General features: G+C 44.6%; 1 protein-coding gene across 1 annotated transcript in view; it reads left to right on the forward strand.

The window, feature by feature from the left end:
* The window catches only part of ADAMTSL3 (ADAMTS like 3), a 211,202-nt gene that overhangs the window by 121,960 nt on the left and 68,401 nt on the right, over positions 1 to 20,841 (forward strand). The window contains exons 10-15 of the mRNA XM_048481642.1: positions 483 to 640; positions 3,207 to 3,318; positions 8,765 to 8,903; positions 13,434 to 13,484; positions 19,338 to 19,542; positions 20,429 to 20,576. Coding sequence (XP_048337599.1) covers positions 483 to 640; positions 3,207 to 3,318; positions 8,765 to 8,903; positions 13,434 to 13,484; positions 19,338 to 19,542; positions 20,429 to 20,576 — 813 coding nt within the window. The remainder of the gene's footprint in view (positions 1 to 482; positions 641 to 3,206; positions 3,319 to 8,764; positions 8,904 to 13,433; positions 13,485 to 19,337; positions 19,543 to 20,428; positions 20,577 to 20,841) is intronic.

Consider the following 20,841-nt stretch of genomic DNA (forward strand, 5'->3'; position numbering starts at 1 on the left):
TGTGCTGATACTGTGTTTGGCAAGGGAAGAGGCAGGTGGAGTCCCCAGGCAAAGCTGAGCTCATTATTCCGTGGGTCTGGGAGAGAGTTTCTCCCTTCCCAAATGCCTCATTTCTTCTGGCTATGCAAGCCCGTCCATTTTCTCCTTATCTCTTGGCCATAAACCAGCCGCTCAGTCTGTTTTCATTTCGATCATAAGGAAATACAGTTTTGGCTTTGATCACAGAAACTTGACATGGCAATTTAAGTCTCTTTCTAAAGGACTAGATTAAACAGAATATTCACCGCCAGCTCCTTGTTCATGAGACAACGGCTATTGTTGTTGAAAAACATTCCATCCAATGAAGTCTACTTGCGTGCCTTTTTTAATGGCTGTGTCTCTGTCACTTCTTACAACCTGTGTTTTGTGCATGCCAATTTTTGGGGAGTGGGGGTCTTGATTCGCTTTAACTCAGTGAATTCCCTTGTTTTTCCCCCTGTCAGTGATTGAATCAAAGACATTGCAAGGAGACAGCGGAGAACACAGCTTCGAGGCCCCAGGGACGTTTGTTGTTGAAAACACAACTGTTGAATTTCAGAAGAGTTCGGACAGAGAAATTGTAAAAATCCAAGGTCCCCTCGGAGCTGATTTCATTATCAAAGTAAGATGTGCATGGGTGTGTAATCTGAGTCCTGACTGCCAGCGCACTTGCGATAGCTGGAAAGAGAAAGGAAAAAAAAATCCCCCGCTCCTCTAACTTAGGACATAGCTAGATCACTATCATACTTTTAAGCTCAAAAATGAGCCAATGCTTTTGGCAAGTAAGCCGCAGTGAGATATGTAGCAAGGAAGCCAAACTTGTAATTTGGTGGTGCGAAAGAAGACTGTGGAGGCTCCCTCAGTGAACAGTTGCTCAAATTTCGGGAAGGCAGCTGACTTGGGAACTTCATATTGCACTGGATTGGCTCTCTTGGATCATCTGACTTCCCAGGCCAGGAAGATTCGAGGCTGTGATGTGACCATCTCAGCTGGATCAGTCAAGAGTCCCCTTTCTTCAAACCAGCCAGGAACAAGTGTCTCCTAATTCAATCTCTTCAGTGCCTGACAGAAGATCTGTTTTAACGGCATGTTGTAATTATTAATCAGTTTGGTGCTTGTAATAAATTACAAAACCAACAGTACAGGTGTAAGGAGAGTGTTTTTAGCTTAATGGAATCATTGATGGTAGTGAAATGATGGTCAGTTGGCCATATTTGGCATGGTGCCCAACAAGCCTGCTCCCAATCCTTTACCAGTATGGTGTAGTGGTTAAGAGCAGGTGGATTCTAATCTGGAGAACCAGGTTTGATTCCCCACTCCCCCACCTGAGTGGCAGAGGCTTATTTGGTGAACCAGATGTGTTTCCACACTCCTACATTCCTGCTGGGTGACCTTGGGCTAGTCATGGTTCTTCAGAACTCTCTCAGCCCCACCTACCTCACAAGGTGTCTGTTGTGGGGAGAGGAAGGGAAAAGAGCTTGTAAGCCGCCTTGAGTCTCCTTACAGGAGAGAAAGGTGAGGCATAAATCCAAACTCCTCCTCCTCCTCCTCCTCCTTCTCCTCCTTCTCCTTCTTCTCCTTCTTCTCCTTCTCCTTCTTCTTTTTCTTCTTTTTCTTTTGCTGCTGCTGCTGCTGCTGTTGCTGTGAGTAAGGGATCTAGAAATGTTAGGTGTGCTCTGAGCAAAGATGTTTCTTTCAAGTAGTCAAGAACCTTGCTTCTTGTTACGTTAGAGGTGTAACTGTTGTGTAGATGAACCAGTTCAGCTTTTAGCAATTTGGAAGAAAGAATGACCCCCTGCTTCAATCCCCTTGTTGGGTTTCCAAAAGGTCATTCATTTACGACCGTTGATACTCACATCTGTGATGGGACAGCTCTGACCTTATCCTTCTAATCCCAGAAAGAAAGAGGAGAGGATGAACCTTGTGATGGTATTTTAAACTTTGAACTCGCTTCACATTTCTAGACCACCTGTTACCCCAAACATACTAAACTACATTTCAAACGTGTGTGTGTATATATAGCAATCACTTCTCTTCTGGCGTGCAAAGGGGCAGCTGTTATGTGTACTTTACAGCTCTGAACTAGCACAATAGGAAAGAGAACAAGACACAATAAATAGCCCGAGGGAGTTTGATTTGGCAAGACGTGCTGAAGTTTTAGAAAAATGAAATGGAAGTCCAAGGACTCCTTTAAGACCTTATTCTAGCATTATTATCAGTTATTTAGGTGCCCCTGGATATCTGTTTTATTTTGCATCAATAACTACCTTCTGAAGTTAAAGCGACCTAACGCGTATGCATACATCCCTGTCCTAAGTTGCAAATTGAATCCTAGTTATTGGGGTGGGGGTGGGAGTTCCTTTTCAGGAAGTATAGTGCATGTTAAGGTAGTTGTTTAGATCCCATTGGGGGAAAAATTAGGGATAAGCCCAGTCCATTTTTTTTCCTGAAGTCAGAATGGCTTCTTCAATCCTCACGGCAGCTTTCACGAAAACACTAGAATGCAGTGAAAACCAACACACCTCAAAGCCGTGCGATTGAAACATCCGAGCAACAGCAGCGGCAATCTAGTAAAAAAGAACTCATAGATATTGATTAGCAGTCCAATTGCTGAACATGAAGAAGAAGAGGAGGAGGAGTTGTTGTTGTAGTAGTTGGGATTCATACTCCACCTTTCTCTCCTGTAAGGAAACTCAAGGTTGCTTACAAGCTCCTGTCCCTTCCTCTCTCCACCACAGGCACCTTGTGAGGTGGGGGGGGGGGGCTGAGAGAGCTCCGAAGAACTGTGACTAGCCCAAGGTCACCCAGCAGGAATGTAGGAGTGCGGAAACACATCTGCTTCACCAGATAAGCCTCTGCCACTCAATGGAGGAGTGGGGAATCAAACCCGGGTCCTCCAGATTCGAATCCACCTGCTCTTAACTACCACACCCCGTTGCCACTGATAACGTAGCAAAACTGATGACGATGTAAATGCCAAAAGTGCTCTCTGCAAAGATCTGAGAACCCAACCCTTGTTTTTTTTTTAATTGTGGCGTTCCAGATTTTCTCCCTCTGAAATGTGATTTGACCCTTCTGCCTTTATCGTGTAGTTCTCTGTGCTGTGTTTTGTACATGAATTATGCTGCGTCGGACCACAGAATTCCGGTTTGGGGTGTGCAGATCTGTTGTAATGGGATTCTCTTTAGGCCAGGTTCGCTGCCCCAAAAGACAGTGTGGTTCAGTTCTTCTTCTATCAACCCATCAGTCACCAGTGGAGACAGACGGACTTCTTCCCTTGCACCGTGACGTGCGGAGGAGGTGAGTTATGGATGTGGCAGGGGAGTATGTACAGCTGTGGATTGCCAGTGGCGGATTTACAGCTTTCTAACTGTGATCTAAAAAAAATGCTATAAATTCATGCTGTGTTGTAACGTTGGGACTCTTCCCTGCTTGCATTTTTTAAAAAGTGCAGAAGGTCAAAACTTGCAGCTAGTTAAGTAGTTGAAGATACGTTTGGGATTTTGTTTTGTTTTGCTGCTCCATGAAAAAAAATGAATCAGGTTTCAAATACAGTCTTAGAGCACAGCTGAGCATGGTGACTTTTCAACAGTGACATTTCCTCTAGCTTTATTTTTTTTTTCACCTAAACACTTCAATTGCTAGGAATTTTTAAAAATTCTTTTTCTCTTTGGCTGTCTTCTGATGGTCAGTTTGAGGAAGACATCTTGGTCCTTTCATGTAATTATTGCTAGTAGTGCAAGTGGTCAAATATGGTGTTATTTGAACCAAGGTCTCTAAGGAAGAGCAGGCAGTCAAAATATACATACATTGGATGTTAACGAAAGCATAATGTGTTTGGTTGTTTATGCCTGGAGTCCTAAAAATGCATTAGTCAAGTTCAAACATGTCTGAAGCTCTTCCAACTTGTTACCAATGGAATTGTGAACTGCATGTTTTCCCCCACCTCTGACCTGAATGGCTCAGGCTAGCTGGATTTCATCAGAAACTAAGCAAGTTCAGCTCTAAGCAAGTCAGCAGTGTGATGTGGCGGCCAAGAAAGCCAATGCAATTCTGGGCTGAATCAATAGATCAATAGTGTCTAGATCAGTGGTGGCGAACCTTTGGCACTCCAGATGTTATGGACTACAATTCCCATCAGCCCCTGCCAATTGGCCATGTTGGCAGGGGCTGATGGGAATTGTAGTCCATAACATCTGGAGTGCCAAAGGTTCGCCACCACTGGTCTAGATTGAGGGATGTAATTGTACCTCTCTATTCTGCACTGGTTAGACCTCACCTGGAATATTGTGTACAGTTCTGGGCATCGCAATTCAAGAAGGATATTGACAAGCTGGAACGGGTCCAGAGGAGGGCAACCCAAATGGTCAAAGGTCTGGAATCCATGCCCTATGAGGAGAGACTTAGGGAGCTGGGTATGTTTCGTTTGGTGAAGAGAAGGTTAAGAGGAGACATAATAGCCATGGTTAGATATTTAAACAGGTGTCATGTTGATGAGGGAGCAAGCTTGTTTTCTGCTGCTCCAGAGACTAGAACCAGGAGTAATGGGTTCAAGGTGAAGAAAAAGAGATTCCACCTAAACATGAGGAAAAACTTCCTGACAGTAAGGGCTGTTTGAGAGTGGAATGCACTCCCTCAGAGTGTGGTGGAGTCTCCTTCTTTGGAGGTTTTTGAAGAGAGGTTCGATGGCCATCTGTCAGCAGTGCTTTGATGATCCTGCATTGCAGAGGATTGGACTTGATGGCCCTTGAGGTCTCTTCCAACTCTATGGTTCTATGAGTCTATGATTCTCTAATTAGCACTGAGACGGGAGACCACCAAACAAAATCAGAGTTGATAAGTAGAGGCAGGCAATGGCAAACCATTGAACATCTCTTGCCGTGAAAACCCTACAGGGTCATCATGAATCGATTGTGACTTTATGACTTAAGAAAAAGAAAGAAAAGGGGGGGAAAGCCCAGTGCGTACAGATGGCGTGTCCGCTGCAGTGTACATTCTGATCCTTTCCCCATGGAGGACAGTCCTTGTCAGAACATGTGTGAATGTTTAGATGAGCAAAATCTAAATGACAGCTGGACCCTCCTTCTAACAGGTGCTGTGTGCAGATTAGTACCAAGTGCACAACTTGTACCGTGTGCAAACCTGATAAGGTGAGGGCACCTGATTGGTGCCCCTTTTGTATATAGTTCGCACAGACAGCAGCGTGATGTGTGCCTACAAACACCTGCGGTCTGGCGAAGCACTTTGTCAGTAGATAGCAATAAATAGAACTGCACTGGCGACTGTGTGTCTGTCAGTTCTTGTCTACATTGCGCCCTGCAAGGTGGTTTACTCCGAGTAAATCCGCTGCCTCAACAGTCCTCTCCTCCCTAACTAGCCGAGACTTGCTGATTTGGGGAAGGAGCAATAGAGATTCTCTTGCCTTGAAAACTCTTTGGGGTCGCCATAAGACGACACAAAAAAGGTACACATTGGCATGTGGATTTTTAAGTTCAGCAGAAGTCTTAGATGGGCCAGATGTTGCAGAAAATTGAAAAAGTTAAGAGAAAGCAAAAGACCAGACAGACACAGTGCTGCTGGTTCTCTTACCTGAATGTAGGAGAATGGGATAGCACCCATTCACTCCTCTGTTTGGGAAATAACTTTCTGCCAGCTTTATGTTTCTGCTGGACAGGAGGGACATAGGCCCCTTCCACACATGCAGAATAATGCACTTTCAATCCACTTGCACAATTGTTTACCAGTGGATTTTGCTATTCCGCACAGTAAAACCCAGCTGCAAAGTGGGTTGAAAGTGGATTATTTTGCATGTGCGGAAGGGGCCATAGGGTGGGTAAATTTTCTCAATGAAACTCAAGACCATAGCAAAAAGTTCGCATCGTACTAGAAAAAAAACCAAAATTGGTTAGAGAGGGGCAGGTGGGTAGGCCAGCCCCAGAGGGAAGAGTCTAAGAAGGGCTCAGGAACTCAGAGGATTGAGTTTATATGCTTTGCAGATTGAATACTGATAATCCCATCTCGATTGAGCAGTTTAGGAATCTTGTTCTGTTGCTATATAGTTTAAATGTTTCTGGCTTAAACTGGTCGGCCTCCTTTTTTGTGGGTCTGTTTGGTTTCTTTCCCTTGCTTATAAATGACTTGGATATGTTTGGAGATGATAACTTTTAAAAAAAGTATTAACTGCTCTTTCACCACCACCCCTCCAATCCCTTTGATTATTTGTTCAAAATCCTTCTCTTCCTCATGCACAGACACACGTTCTCTTTGTGGTGAAGTCATAAGAGATTTCAGAAAGCAAGCACGTCCTATAAAGTGCAGCCATATTTAAATAAACAATTAAAGTCTTCAGTATTTACATTTCTCTTCTATTTTATGTTGGGACCTTTGCTTGCTCAGCAGGGCTGGCTCGTGAAATGCGTATTGCCAGTGGGTTCTGAGTTCAGTTTTGCTCGAGTTCTTCCTTCGCTACAGAAAGAGATTTCAGCTCAACTCAGAGACTCATAATTGAAACCTTTGATATATAACAATGGAGAGTTTTTGACATTTGGAACAGAGGCTTTGGGTTTGTTCGTTTCCTTTTGGAATTTTATTCTTGTGGTTCCTACCTTTTTTATTTTTTTTGGTGCGTAAGAACGCATGCCAGTACATTCCTTCCTTTGCCCTACATGTTGAGTCAGTTATTTGAAAATACTTCTGTCTCTTCCCCACCCCTGTCCATACACACCATGCAAGAAAACAACAGAGTGTCTCATAAAACTCAGATTTCTTACATAGATAATTTACACCAACTGGTCACTTCAGTGCAGCCAGCTCTTCCCCCATTTCCCTTTGCTCCACTAGGAGGAATGTTCTCAAAAATATTTTTGGGTTTTGTAACATTAAGCACAGTGGTATTTTTGGATCCTGGAGAATCTGGCTTTTAGGTTTTAATTGTTTCTTAAACTCCTTGGAGCGACACGGTGCATACTTCTTTGCTAATCTGCGAAAGCTGCCAGTCTGTGTAGTGGTGCCTCGGTTAAAACACAGGCCAGCCACAGACCATGAAACATCTGAGAGATGTTGGGTGGAGATGAGCCTCCCCATCTCTCTGGCCAGGGGAGGGGATTAGAGGGAAACCAGCACCAGACTAGCAAGACACCAAAATAGGACAGGCGAAAGCATGGAATCCCTCTCCCCTTAGCATCAATAAGAGTATAATGTCTAGATCGAAGGAAGTAATTGTACCACTCTACTCTGCATTGGTCAGACCTCCCCTATACTGTGTTCAGTTCTGGGCACCACAATTTAAGAAGGGTATTGACAAGCTGGACCGTGTCCAGAGGAGGGCAACCAAAATGGTAGAATGTCTGGAATCTATTCCCTACGAAGAGAGACTTAGGGAGCTGGGGATGTTTCATCTGGAGAAGCGAAGGTTAAAGGGGGGGGACATTTTAGTTATATTTAAATATTTGAAGGGATGCCATATTGAAGAGGGAGCAAGCTTGTTTTCTGCTGCCTCAGAGACTAGGACACGGAGTAATGGATTCAAGGTGTAGGAAAAGAGATTCCACCTAAACATTAGGAAGAACTTTCTGACCATCAGGGCTGTTCGACAGTGGAGTTCACTGCCTCGGAGTGTGGTGGAGTCTCCTTCTTTGAAGGTTTTTAAACAGAGACTGGATGAACTTATGTTGGGAGTGCTTTGATTGTGTGTTCCTGCATTGCAGGGAATTGGACTTGATGGCCCTTGGGTGACTCTTCCAACTCAATGATTGGGTGACTCTTCCAATTCAATGATTCTAAGTAATGGGCACTTGTTCAGGTGCTCATAGAATTGAACCTCTGCATCCAATTCACCAATTCAGTTATTTAAAGAAGAGGCAGAAGAGATTCTGCTGCAATTTTGGTATAATTTGCTCAAAAACCAGCTCCCCCAGCCCTCTGGAAAGATTCCTCATAAGGAATAATGGAATGAAAGAACATCAGAATCCCACCTCCAAAAGCCTACAGATTTGAATATCAAACTGGTGTATGGTACCTGGAAAACTGGGAATACTGATATTTTTCAGTTCCCTGATATCCTGATGCAAAAAACCCATGACTGCTCTCCCATCCCATCCCACCCCATCCCATCCCATCCACCATAATTTCTTCTCTGAGGCTACCTCCCTTGGGAAGGAATGTAGTCAGCAGACAAGCCAAAGATCTCGCTTTTCAGCCTGACACCCTTGCTTGGATTGTTGCCTTCAGAGCCCCAGGGCTCTCCTGTCTTAGCACTGGCTGAATCTCTTCTGCGCTTAGGATAGCTTCAGTTTGAAGCCCAAGGCGGTGCAGTTGATTGAGAATGACCCATATGAGAAACCAGAGCATATCCAAAGTCTCATGGTGGAGCTGGACACGGTGGCTGGCCTGGAGGCTATCAGGCTGCAATTCCTTCCAATGTCCTGTAGTGGACATTCCAATGGCTCAGACATTTTTTAAAGAAATTGTTGGCACAGAAGATTTTGGGGCACATGTGGCAGAAAACGGCAGTTGTTAAACAGTATGTACAAACTGTTTGTATGCAGAAGTGACATGTGAATGCTGTGTGCTCAGTAGCGTGTACATAATGAACTCCACACATTTGTTTTGGAGTTTGATAGGAGTGCAAGAGAAGAACAAATAGCGCAAATGAACAAAAACTCTCATGGATTTGAGCAGATCTCCGTTTGTTATAATTTGTACCTTATCTCCATTTCTCCCCCTGCCGCCCCCCCCACCCCCCCAGGCTATCAGCTCAACTCTGCCGAGTGTGTGGATGTCCGTTCCAAGCGTGTTGTTCCGGATCAGTACTGCCATTACTACCCTGAAAATAAGAAACCAAAACCCAAGCTAAAGGAGTGTAACATGGATCCCTGCCCATCGAGGTATGCATTACAAATGTATAAGTTGGAGGTCAAAATTTATATAGGGGTGCTCGAAACTCACTAATGGATTCTCTTTGACATAAATACCCAGAGACCCTTTTATCACAATGGGCGTTGCATATGTGTGTGGGGTTTTTTTTTGGGGGGGGGGGTAGAGATGCATTTCCAGAAGAAGAAGAAGAAGAAGAAGAAGAAGAAGAAGAAGAAGAAGAAGGAAGAAGGAAGAAGGAAGAAGGAAGAAGGAAGAAGAAGAAGAAGAAGAAGAAGAAGAAAGAAGGAAGAAGGAAGAAGGAAGAAGGAAGAAGGAAGAAGGAGAAGAAGAAGAAGAAGAAGAAGAAGAAGAAGAAGAAAGAAGGAAGAAGGAGAAGAAGAAGAAGAAGAAGAAGAAGAAGAAGAAGAAGAAGGAGGAGGAGGAAGAAGGAAGAAGGAAGAAGGAAGAAGGAAGAAGAAGAAGAAGAAGAAGAAGAAGAAGAGGAAGAAGGAAGAAGGAAGAAGAAGAAGAAGAAGAAGAAGAAGAAGAAGAAGAAGAAGAAGAAGAAGAAGAAGAAGAAGGAAGAAGAAGAAGAAGAAGAAGAAGAAGAAGAAGAAGAAGGAAGAAGGAAGAAGGAAGAAGGAAGAAGGAAGAAGGAAGAAGAAGAAGAAGAAGAAGAAGGAAGAAGGAAGAAGGAAGAAGAAGAAGAAGAAGAAGAAGAAGAAGAAGAAGGAAGAAGAAGAAGAAGAAGAAGAAGAAGAGTTGAGTTTGTCTGTGCTTTAAAGGAGTCTCAAAGTGGCTTACAAACTCCTTTTCCATTCTCTCCCTACTACCACAGGCACCTTGTGAGGTAGGTGGGGCTGGAAGAGGTCTGAGAGAACTGTGACTGGCCCAAGGTCAACCAGAGGGCTGCGTGTAGAGGAATTGGGAATCAAACTTGACTTTCCAGATTAGAGTCTGAACGTGCATGTGCGCACGCACGCGCGCACACACACACGGGGGCGGGGGGGGGGTTTGCTGCCTTTTCTTTCTTCTGTCAGCCTCCTGGTACCTCCAGATTAGATTTTTTTAAGAGTTGGATCTTTATATGAGTCTGAAGATTCCACCACATGTTCCAATCCCTACACTATAGCTGTGGTTGGCCCCATTGGACCGATCTATGTATCTGCACAGAGGACCAGACTTCGCGTTTTAGTTTTAGGAATAGGAACATTTCCGTGTAATTTTTTTGTACACATAGCTTATTCTTGCTGGATCAGGGCCATGGTGTTAACTTTTAGAAACTCGAGCTTCATATCCGATTTGGCACATGTGCTTAAACATGTTTTGGCTTTATCTTACAACCTGTTTACTTTCTCTCTAATTCATCGTATCTGGATTGAAGCAAGAGGCATATTTCTCTCTTGCAGTTAAAAAGAATCATAGTAGTTTTTTTCTTCATCCACCTCTTAGGACAATGGTCAGGCAGTCAGGGTGGTGTAGTGGTTAAAAGCAGGTGGATTCTAATCTGGAGAACTGGTTTTTATTCCCCACCTGAGTGGCAGAGGCTTGTCTGGTAAACCAGATGTGTTTCCACACTCCTATATTCCTGCTGGGTAGCCCTGGGTTAGTCACAGCTCTCTCTGAACTCTCTCAGCCCCACCTATCTCACCAGGTGTGTGTGGGAAAGGAAAGAAGCTTGTAAGCCACTTTGAGTCTCCTTACAAGAGATAATGGAGGGTATAAATTCTTCTCCTCCTCCTCCTCCTCCTCCTCCTCCTCCTCCTCCTCCTCCTCCTCCTCCTCCTGTGGTGTCACAGTGTGCTCTCCCATTTTCCTCTGTCATTCAAAGCTGTTCTGAGCCTGTTGTCACATTTGGAATTCTGACAGGGCATGGTGGGCACAGGAATAAAATGGCTGCCACAAAATGGCTGCTGCAGGATGGCAGAGCTGACCGCAAAATGATGGCCATCGCTCGACTTCAGTCATTCAGTGCAGATCCTTGTGAAGTGGCGGCAGCAACATTTTTTTAAAAATTGCATAGCCAATTAAATTTCAATTAATCAATCAAAAGAAGCCTGGCTGGGCAAAAGCCAGCATGACATATTGGTTAAGAGAAGGTACACTCTAATCTAGAGAACCGGGTTTGATTCCCTGCTCTGCCACTTGAGCTGTGGAGGTTGATCTGGTGAACCAGATTAGCTTGGGCACTCCAACACATGCCAGCTGGATGACATTGGGCTAGTCACAGTTCTTTGGAGCTCTCTCAGCCCCACCCACCTCACAGTTTGTTTGCTGTGGGGGGAGGGGGAGGGAAAGGAGATTGTAAACTCTGAGTCTCCTAACAGGAGAGAAAGGGGGGATATAAATCCAAACTCTTCTTCAATTTGGCCCTGCTCACTTTCTAAAAACATTTGGCAGACACCAGAAAAGTTGTCGATGGGAGCCATGGTGCCTCTGGGCTCAGCTCTGTAGACCCCCTACATTAGGCATTAAAGCATAAAGAGTGAGCATCGATACATGGGCAGCCTTTTTCAAGGCACACTTTAGACCCTCTCCTGGCCTGGTATCTAATTTGGGCATCCTTCACCCATATGAAGCTCACAGCATCTTATTCCCTTCTTTCCATGTGGATAAGTGAAGCTGTTTTTTGTTCGGCCTCCAATAAAACAGATGCTGCGCCAAGTAAAGATGCTTGCGGTGCAAAGACCACACGACGCCGTTGCCAAGTTCCTAAAGGCCACGGTGTATATTGGGCCGTGTTGAGTTGCGCGGCACCGTTCAGGGCAAGCCGGCTGCTGGGCTGTCTGGTGCTGTTTCCTGGCTCTGCTCTGAGTATCTTAAAATAACACAGCAGGATCTAGCCCAGAACCTCACGTCAAAATGCCAGCTGGCAGAGCCACAGACCTGTCCAAGAAGAAAAAGAAAAGGCTGTTGTGGATTTCATTTCCTATAACTGAACTGTCCCATTTCCTCTGATCCCGGCTGAACATAATTATTGAAAGCGACCTCAAGATGCTCCAAACTTTACCAGACTTACTTCAAAACTTGAACGCAGATTGTAAACAGTTCCCGAAGCTTTCATAAGCAGGATGGGAGCATCATGAAAAATGGGGAGGAGGAGGAGGAGGAAGACACGTCACAGGAGCACTTACCATTAATGTCAGTTCTATAAAAGTGAAGGCGCTGAGATGCCACGGGGTGAACGTTCTGCTCTTTCTCTTATGGCTCCTCTTTATTAGGTATCGTGGCCAGTTCAGGGCTGCAGCGCTCGTGCACCCAAATCCAGGCAGGGAATCTGTTCTCTCGTTTAGGGTCTCCAAAGTCATATGACTTTATGAAACTGCCTTATACCAAATCAGACCGTTGGTCCATCACACACAGTATTATCTGTGTTCTAATTGGCAGAAAGTTTTGGGCAGAAGCAGGTGTTTTGGGCAGAAGCAGGAGCAGCAGTGGTGTAGGAGGTTAAGAGCTCGTGTATCTAATCTGGAGGAACCGGGTTTGATTCCCAGCTCTGCCGCCTGAGCTGTGGAGGCTTATCTGGGGAATTCAGATTAGCCTGTACACTCCCACACACGTCAGCTGGGTGACCTTGGGCTAGTCACAGTTTCTCGGAGCTCTCTCAGCCCCACCTACCTCACAGGGTGTTTGTTGTGAGGGGGGAAGGGCAAGGAGATTGTAAGCCCCTTTGAGTCTCCTACAGGAGAGAAAGGGGGGATATAAATCCAAACTCCTTCTCCTTCTTCTTCTTCTTCTTCTTCTTCTTCTTCTTCTTCTTCTTCTTCTTCTTCTTCTTCTTCTTCTTCTTCTTCTTCTTCTTCTTCTTCTTCTTCTTCTTCTTCTTCTTCTTCTTCTTCTTCTTCTTCCTAATATCCCTTAGTTAGAGATACAGGGATCAACCCTGGGAATTTTTGCACACATATAACACAGGTGCTCTGCCCACTAAGCCAACTGGATTTTGCAGTGTATCAGGTAAAAGCCACTGGGTTCCGTTGGCCAGGCAAGAAGATATGCTCCTAAATTTTACATGAGGCCCAGCCAATGCAGAGGTTTGTATTGTATTGTATTAATATTTACATTACAAGCTGCCTTAAGTTCCTCCACGATAAAAAAAGGTGGCTAATGAATGTTTTAAGAGCTGGCGTGGTGTAGTGGTTAAGATCAGATGGATTCTAATCTGGAGAACCGGGTTTGATTCCCCACTCCTCCACCTGAGTGGCTGAGGTTATCTGGTGAACCAGATGTGTTTTCGCACTCCTACATTCCTGCTGGGTGACCTTGGGCGAGTCCCAATTCTTCGGAGCTCTCTCAGCCCCACCTGCCTCACAAGGTGTCTGTTGTGGGGAGAGGAAGGGAAAGGAGCTTGTAAGCCACCTTGAGTCTTCTTACAGGAGAGAAAGGTGGGGTATAAATCCAAACTCTTCTTCTTCTTAAGGAACTCAGTGGCACAGAGAGGTAAGCTGCAGTACTGCAAAGTCAAAAGTGAATTGTATAAATCCAATCTGTTCTTCTCTTCTTCTTAATAGAAAATAATACTCTCTATTCACTAACTTTATAAATGCTTGTTTTGTTCACAGCGATGGATTTAAAGAAATCATGCCATACGATCACTTCCAGCCACTCCCCCGGTATGTATGCAGTATATTAGACCAGAAGTTGTCACTGAGATAAGAGTGCTGCCGACAGTTTAGTGTGATGCTCTGATTGTGTGTCATTTCTGCTACACAACTCCTCCTTTAGCCAAGATTAGAGACCAGTTGCCATAGAAGGCAGCAGCTAAACAGACGCCTGGCATACTCAGTCCTTCAGATAAGTTTTTGCCGAAGCTCAGGCTGTTTAAACACCAGACACCCCATTAATGCATTTGTCTTCTTAAGTGCAGGTAGCCCATTACTAAGTTATGCATAAGATAGTGATTGTTAACTGGAATGTTTCAATCGGCTAAATAAAAACTCTGAGAGAAACAGAGTGATTGAGTGCTTGCTCCCAACTGAAAGCTCCAAGGCCTTTTCACATTCTGATTTCAAGCAAGACAGATTGCAGGTAGCGGAGATTCGGGGAGGGGAATGTGGCATGACAAATCTTTTCACCGCCTAGTGGTGTGCGTACTATCCTTGCAGGTTTTTTCTGTGGCTTGAAAATCCCACAAAACCTGTTTGATCAGAAATAGGAAATAATGAAGGGGTATTCTACAGGAAACAAAAGTGTTATCATTCCACTCTCAGCCCTCTGAGGCTGTTATCCAGACCATCATTTCTTGGCTGATGGGATAGTGATTACCAACTCCTTTTGGCGGCCTCACAAGTTTTGCAAATTCTGGAAGCATCACAAAAACCTACAGAACCTCTGAACAGGAGTGATAGTGGGGTGAAAATGCATGCCATGAACACATGGAGTTGCCTTGAAGTTAATACCATTGGTCCCTCTGAAGTTAATACCATTGGTCCTTCTGAATGGAATTTGCTGTCATAGGTGGAAAGTTCTTTCATCACCTGATTTAACTGGAAATCACGGGGATTGAACTTAAGAACATGCCAGCTGGATCAGACCAGAGTCCATCTGGTCCAGCTCTCTACTACTCGCAGTGGCCCACCAGGTGCCTTTGGGAGCTCACATGTAGGATGTGAACGCAATGGCCTTCTGCGGCTGTTGCTCCCGAGCACCTGGACTGTTAAGGCATTTGCAATCTCAGATCAAAGAGGATCATGATTGGTAGCCATAAATCGACTTCTCCTCCATAAATCTATCCAAGCCCCTTTTAAAGCTATCCTTCTGCATGCAAATCCATAATAAGTGAGAGAATCTGTACCCAGACTTAAGCCACACACAACCAGCATTTCTACAGAGTGCATCTATTATGTTGTATTCTTTTGCTGTTGTACCAAGAATTGAGTTTAACAGATAAGGCAAGGTATAAATATTTTAAATAAGAATTAACTGAGGACTAAATTGCCATAGAACAATAGCTGAGTGACACTTTTTAGGTGACCAAATATATTTTTATAATGTTCTAGAGTACTCTAAGCTTTGCTCGCTAAAAAAATAATATCCAAGCTTTAGAGTTCCTAGAAATGTTTTTAAACTGGTTGTTATGCGCCTCCCCAACATCCCTGCTTCTACCCAAGCAGGTAGAAAGGAGGAAGAGAGAAAGAGTGAGATATTAGCCATAACAGAAGTCCAGGTTTGCAGAATAATAGTCTGAAAAGTATTGTATTGTACAAAAGCATTGTATTGTATAAAAGTACTGTATTATACAATACTTCCTGAAAGAGGAGGTGTTGTATTGTTGGAAATCATCTGTTAGGATTGGCTGTTGGAATTGGTTGTTGGAAATCACCTAGTTCCCAGAACCGGAAAGATGGTGGAGTCTCCTTCTTTGGAGGTTTCTAAAAAGAGGCTGGATGGCCGACAGGAGTGCTTGGATTGTGTGTTCCTGCATTGCAGGGGGTTGGACTTGATGGCCCTTGGGGTCTCTTCCAACTCTATGTGTCCCCACTGGATCCACATGCAGTTCTGTTCTCTGACTCACTGCAGCCTAGGTGGTTTTGTGGAATTATGAGCCTCGGCAGATCATGCACCGCTTCCCTGTTTGCTGTGTCCACACATTGCTGAAATGAAGATCTAGTGCTTGGCCTGAGCTGGCTTGGCTTTTATCCCGTAAGCACCAGTTAACCATTAACACCAGGCTCATCCACAAACCCACTTAACGCCTCTGCAACGCCCACTGTTGTCTTTTTCCCTAATCAAATGAGGAAGCCAGGGCAGGGGAAGGCAGGCCGCTCCGGTGTGTAGCAGGGTTTCTTGAAAGCGTTGCATTGCATCTCGATTGTAAACGCACAGCTGGAGTGCTTTAACAGATGGAGGAGCCTTTTGAAATAAACAGAAAAGTCCCAAGATAAATGTCCCTCCACCACCGTACACACATGCACACCTTTGAAAAAATTTGGACGAGCTCCATGTAGTTCAGGCTCGTTGGAGTGTTGAGGGATCCCTTGACAGCCGCAGCCTCTGGAAAGTGTCCACCTTGCTGGCCTCCCACGGCCCCCTCCCTCTTTCCCAGTAGCCACAAGCCTCCTCGCTCCACCTGGAAATGCTCCTGGGCGTTTGGGAGAGGGAGCGTGTTCCAAACGCGATGAGATAAAGAAAAGCAGCTGTAAAAATTTACACGATAAACACTTCCGCAGCTAGCATTACTTACAGCGCGTTCGTTATGGTGTATGCAAATCTGTAGGCTGCGTCATTGCGTGGGATGGCAGAACGTCCTTTACATTTTGACGGGATCTAAAAAACATTATAGTGCTTTGAAAGCCATCAGATACTTCACATGAGTAACCTTGCCAACACATGCTGCACCAGCATCAACTATAAGGGCATGCACCCCCAAATAATTTGGGATATGGATTTCAGGTAGGGCATTATTTTCACCTCCCCGACCTGGATAGCTCCAGGCTAGCCTGATCTCATCAGATCTCAGCAGCTAAGCAGGATCAGGTCTGGCTAGTATGTGGATGGGCGACCTCCAAGGAATACCAGAGGTGATTTGTGATGGCAAACCATTTCTGCTTGTCTCTCGCCTTGAAAACCCTATGGGGTCGCCATGTCAGAGATGGTGAACCACCTCCAAATGTCTCTTGCCTTGGGAACTTTATGGAGGGGTCACCATGTGTTGTATGAGATTTGATGGCACTTTCTGCTAGTGGTGTTACTGGATTGGGGTGGGGGAGTACATTTTTCAGCTCCTGAAAATTTGGGATCATTATTATTATCATTCCCCCTCTCCAGTCAGTGGGAGCAGGGAGGGAGAGGGGGGAAGAGAGGAAGTAAGGCTTTAACTGGGCTCATCATGGCACCACTGTTCCCAGTAGAGATTTCCCCTTGCATTGGAGGCTGCAGACCCCACTCTTTCAGCTTGAAAATTGTAAGTGGGTTGGTGGGCCCCTGGAATCCCCTTAAGGCAGGGGTGTCAAACTCGCGGCCCTCCAGATGTTCATGAACTACAATTCCCATCAGTCCCTCCCAACATGAGCATTGGCTATACTGGCAAGGGCTGATGGGAATTGTAGTTCATTAACATCTGGAGGGCCGCAAGTTTGACACCTGTGCCCTAAGACTTTGCTTTCCTATTTTCTCCTTAATCACCAGGGAGAGTCTTTTTAAAATCAGCAATTGAATGTCATTATATTGATATGACAGCATAGCAGTACATGTGTCAGCTTCTCTGAATGTCCACCTTTAGTTTTTAAAAAGCAAGTCTCTAGCCTCTTTCAGATTAGAGATATAAGGTGCATCACTGCAAAGGAGGGCACAAAAGATTCACTTTTTAAAAAAATATTGAAGCTGGGAATTTAGAGAACCTTTAAGTCCAGTAAAGGAGGAGAAAGAAGGAGCCTGGCACACATATTGTTATATTATTAAATTGATATAATGCTATTCCGTTGCTGATTCAGTTGCTGGTGGTTGAGGGGTCACTGTGGCAGCTAAGCCTCATACAAGTGTCGAACTCACCAACCCACTGACCATTTTCCATATGGGATTGGGGGGGGGGGGGAGGTTCTGCTACCTCCAATGCCAGCAATGAGGAGAAACCTGCAGTAGAAACAATGTCAACACGTTACTTCTGGGGCTTTTGGGACTTTCCTTTTTAAAATTTAAAGAAATGCAAAGCTGCTGGAAAAAATGGGAGCCCTGTGTTGAGTTCTTCATTTCCTGCTCTGTAATGCGCTGCACAACTTATCTCGTGTTTTGATGATGTGCAATGAAGTAGCCCACCCACATCCGTGGCTGCCCCTAGGAGGGTCAGGGAATGCACTGCAAAATGGCTTAGGATACGGTCTGTGTGTTGCCTGCGGTACATGCTGTGGAGCGTGAGAATGTAACGGGGCTGCCGCTTTCTCTGGCAGGCATATGTTCATTGTAGTAAATAGGTGTCCTCTAAAGTTCAGTGTTTGATTGTGCAGAGTATGTGAAAACTCTCTTAGCTGCTAGCCTCTATCGGCTGCCACTACACTTGCAAGAGAGTAGCTTTAAAATTCATCAGCCTTGAGTGTGCTATTATTGCCTTGATCACTCCTTTGGGTTAAGTGAGCGAAAGGATAACAGCCGAACGAAGTGCGTTTGTTGGGGGTGATGGTGAAATCATTAGCTGTTTGCTCCTGCTGCCTGGTTTTGATCATGTAAGTTTGGTTTAAATGTCAACGCTTGACGGACGGTTAAGGTTCAACATTTGGTTTGTGTATAAAGTGATTCATTTATTTTGGGTAGAGAGTTGCTTGAATTATTTCAGGCAGAGAGCATTCTTGACTTTACCCACTGGATCTTGGGGAGCAGTTATTTAAATTTACTTTTTGGATTTATAGGTTTCTGCTCCATCTGCTCCGTGATTGACTTCTTTACAATACCTCAGTTACTCCCGGTGAAGGGCCTTGGATGGGATACTGTGGCTGATTTCATCCACAGTTGCGGGTGCAATTATTAGCTTGCATTCCTTTTTTTAGAGCCTTTAAAAACCCATTTAAATATTTCTATTTCTTCTCGGTGCATCCCTCAATTAGCTATCGGAAAAATGCATTGGCCTGAAAGTGCCTTAGGGTATCTACTAAAGGATACAAGCAAGGTGCAGATATCTAAACAAACAAACAAATAAATAATCTGCAAAATGAAAGCATTGTGTCCGTAGTCATGTTGGCTTGCCCATCCCTTTGATTGTTGATACATTAAACAAGGCCGCTTCTGTACATGCAGAATAATGCACATTGAATCCACTTTCACAATTGTTTGCAAGTGGATTTTGCTATTCCGCACAGTAAAATCCATCTGCAAAGTGCTTTGAAAGTGGATTGAAAGTGCATTATTCTGCATGTCCTCAGTCCGACTCTTGGGAAAGGGCAGGCTGGTGTGGCTGGAATCTTGTGAAAGAGAGAAGATTCAACTTATTGGCTAATTAGCAAAATTTGTGCCTGAAAGCACAAAGTCTAACTTCTCTCTGAAGCCTTAACTAGTTTAAATTTATGTGCTCCAGCCACGTTTTCCTTTGTCAACCTGTAGACCTGTGCTTCTGATTTTTTTCCCTTTAAACCAACCTGTAAATAAACAAATCTTCGTTGTTTATATATTAATCCTGCCTTAGTTATCTCAATAATCTCCTTGAGCGCCACAATATTTTCCTCACAACAGCAAACCCACAGTCTATACACTTGTTACCTTTAGAACTTCTGGTAACTGAGGGGAAGGTTTCTAGTTTAAAACAAACCTGGATCACAAAAATAATAGGAAGGTGTGTGTGTCCCCTCAGTAGGGAAAAAGAGACCAGTGACAGGTATTTAATCTTCACATAAGACAGCATTGCAGTTTTAGCACTGAACAGTGTATGTGACTGATTTTATCAACAGTAGGTGACAAATGTACGCCATTGTTTTCTTAATAGTTTGCTTCTAAAAAGTAGGTAGACTTATGCATGTTGGCGTTTTTCCTCCCTGCCCCAGCTGGGAACACAACCCTTGGACTGCGTGTTCAGTTTCTTGTGGAGGTGGAATTCAGAGGCGAAGTTTTGTGTGTGTGGAAGAGACCATGCATGGAGAGATACTGCAAGTGGAAGAGTGGAAATGCATGTACGCCCCCAAGCCCAAAGTCATGCAGGCTTGCAACTTGTACGATTGCCCAAAATGGGTAGCTTTGGAATGGTCTCAGGTATGTTGGAAAGGAGTTTCAACCCCTTTTTAAAAAGCTCGATTCTTTTCCATTTTCTTTCTACTAAGCCAGCATAGTGTAGTGGTTAAGAGCAGGTGGATTCTAATCTGGAAAACCGGGTATGATTCCCCACTCCTCCATATGAGTGTAGGTAGGGCGGGGGTGTGTGTGTCACGGGTTCAAACCCCTCCCATTACATGTCCGGCTTGCTTGAAACAATGCATGGAACGGAACAGCCAGAATGTCACTCAGTCACTGAACCCACTCCATTAAAAATCTATTCCTACGTCACTAATGGTGAACTGGATTTGTTTCCCTGCTCCTCCACAAAAAGCTGGTTGGGCGACCTTGGCCTAGTCACAGTTCTCTCTGAACTCTCTCAGCCCCCCTCCCCCCACCTACCTCACAAGCGGGGGAGAGGAAGGGAAAGGAGCTTGTGGGGAGAGGAAGGGAAAGGAGCTTGTAAGCCACCTTGAGTCTCCTTACAGGCTAGTCACAGTTCTTTGGAGCTCTCAGCCCCACCCACCTCACAGGATGTTTGTTGCGTGGGGGGGGGGAGGGAAAGGAGATTGTAAGCCCCTTTGAGTCTCCTTTCAGGAGAGAAAGGGGCAGTGGTGGGATTCAAATAATTTAACAACTGGTTCCGGTGACAGGATTCAAATAATTTAACAATTGGTTGTTACAAGCACCATTTTAACAACTGGTTCTGCTGAAGTGGTGCGAACCTGCTGAATCCCACCACTAGAAAGGGGGGGGGGAATATAAATCCAAACTCTTCTTCTTCTTCTTAATGAGCCAAAGGGCAGTGATGAACCAACTAACGATTCTTTAAGAAACTGGCAACCTTCGGGTCGCTTTCTCTTTACTGCTGCATTGTTTCCCATAGTGCACTGTGACCTGTGGCCACGGTTTGCGTTACCGAGTGGTGCTGTGTATCGACCATCATGGGCAGCACACGGGAGGTTGCAATCCTCAACTCAAACTGCACATCAAGGAAGAGTGCATTGTGTCTGTCCCTTGTTACAAGCCCAGAGGTAAGTGGAATGTCCTTGCAGCACCAATCTGTGGATGTGTACTTTTATGTGCAACACCTTTTTTTAAAAAAAAGCTTCCACTTGTTTTCTCTCACACATAATTACCCTGTTTCCCCGAAAATAAGACAGTGTCTTATATTAATTTTTGCTCCCAAAGATGTGCTATGTCTTATTTTCAGGGGATGTCTTATTTTTCTGTGTTCTGTTCGTCGGGCATGCTTCCAAACAAAAACTTTGCTATGCCTTACTTTCAGGGGATGCCTTA

The sequence above is a fragment of the Sphaerodactylus townsendi genome, linkage group LG17, assembly GCF_021028975.2.
Source record: "Sphaerodactylus townsendi isolate TG3544 linkage group LG17, MPM_Stown_v2.3, whole genome shotgun sequence".
NCBI lineage: Eukaryota > Metazoa > Chordata > Lepidosauria > Squamata > Sphaerodactylidae > Sphaerodactylus > Sphaerodactylus townsendi.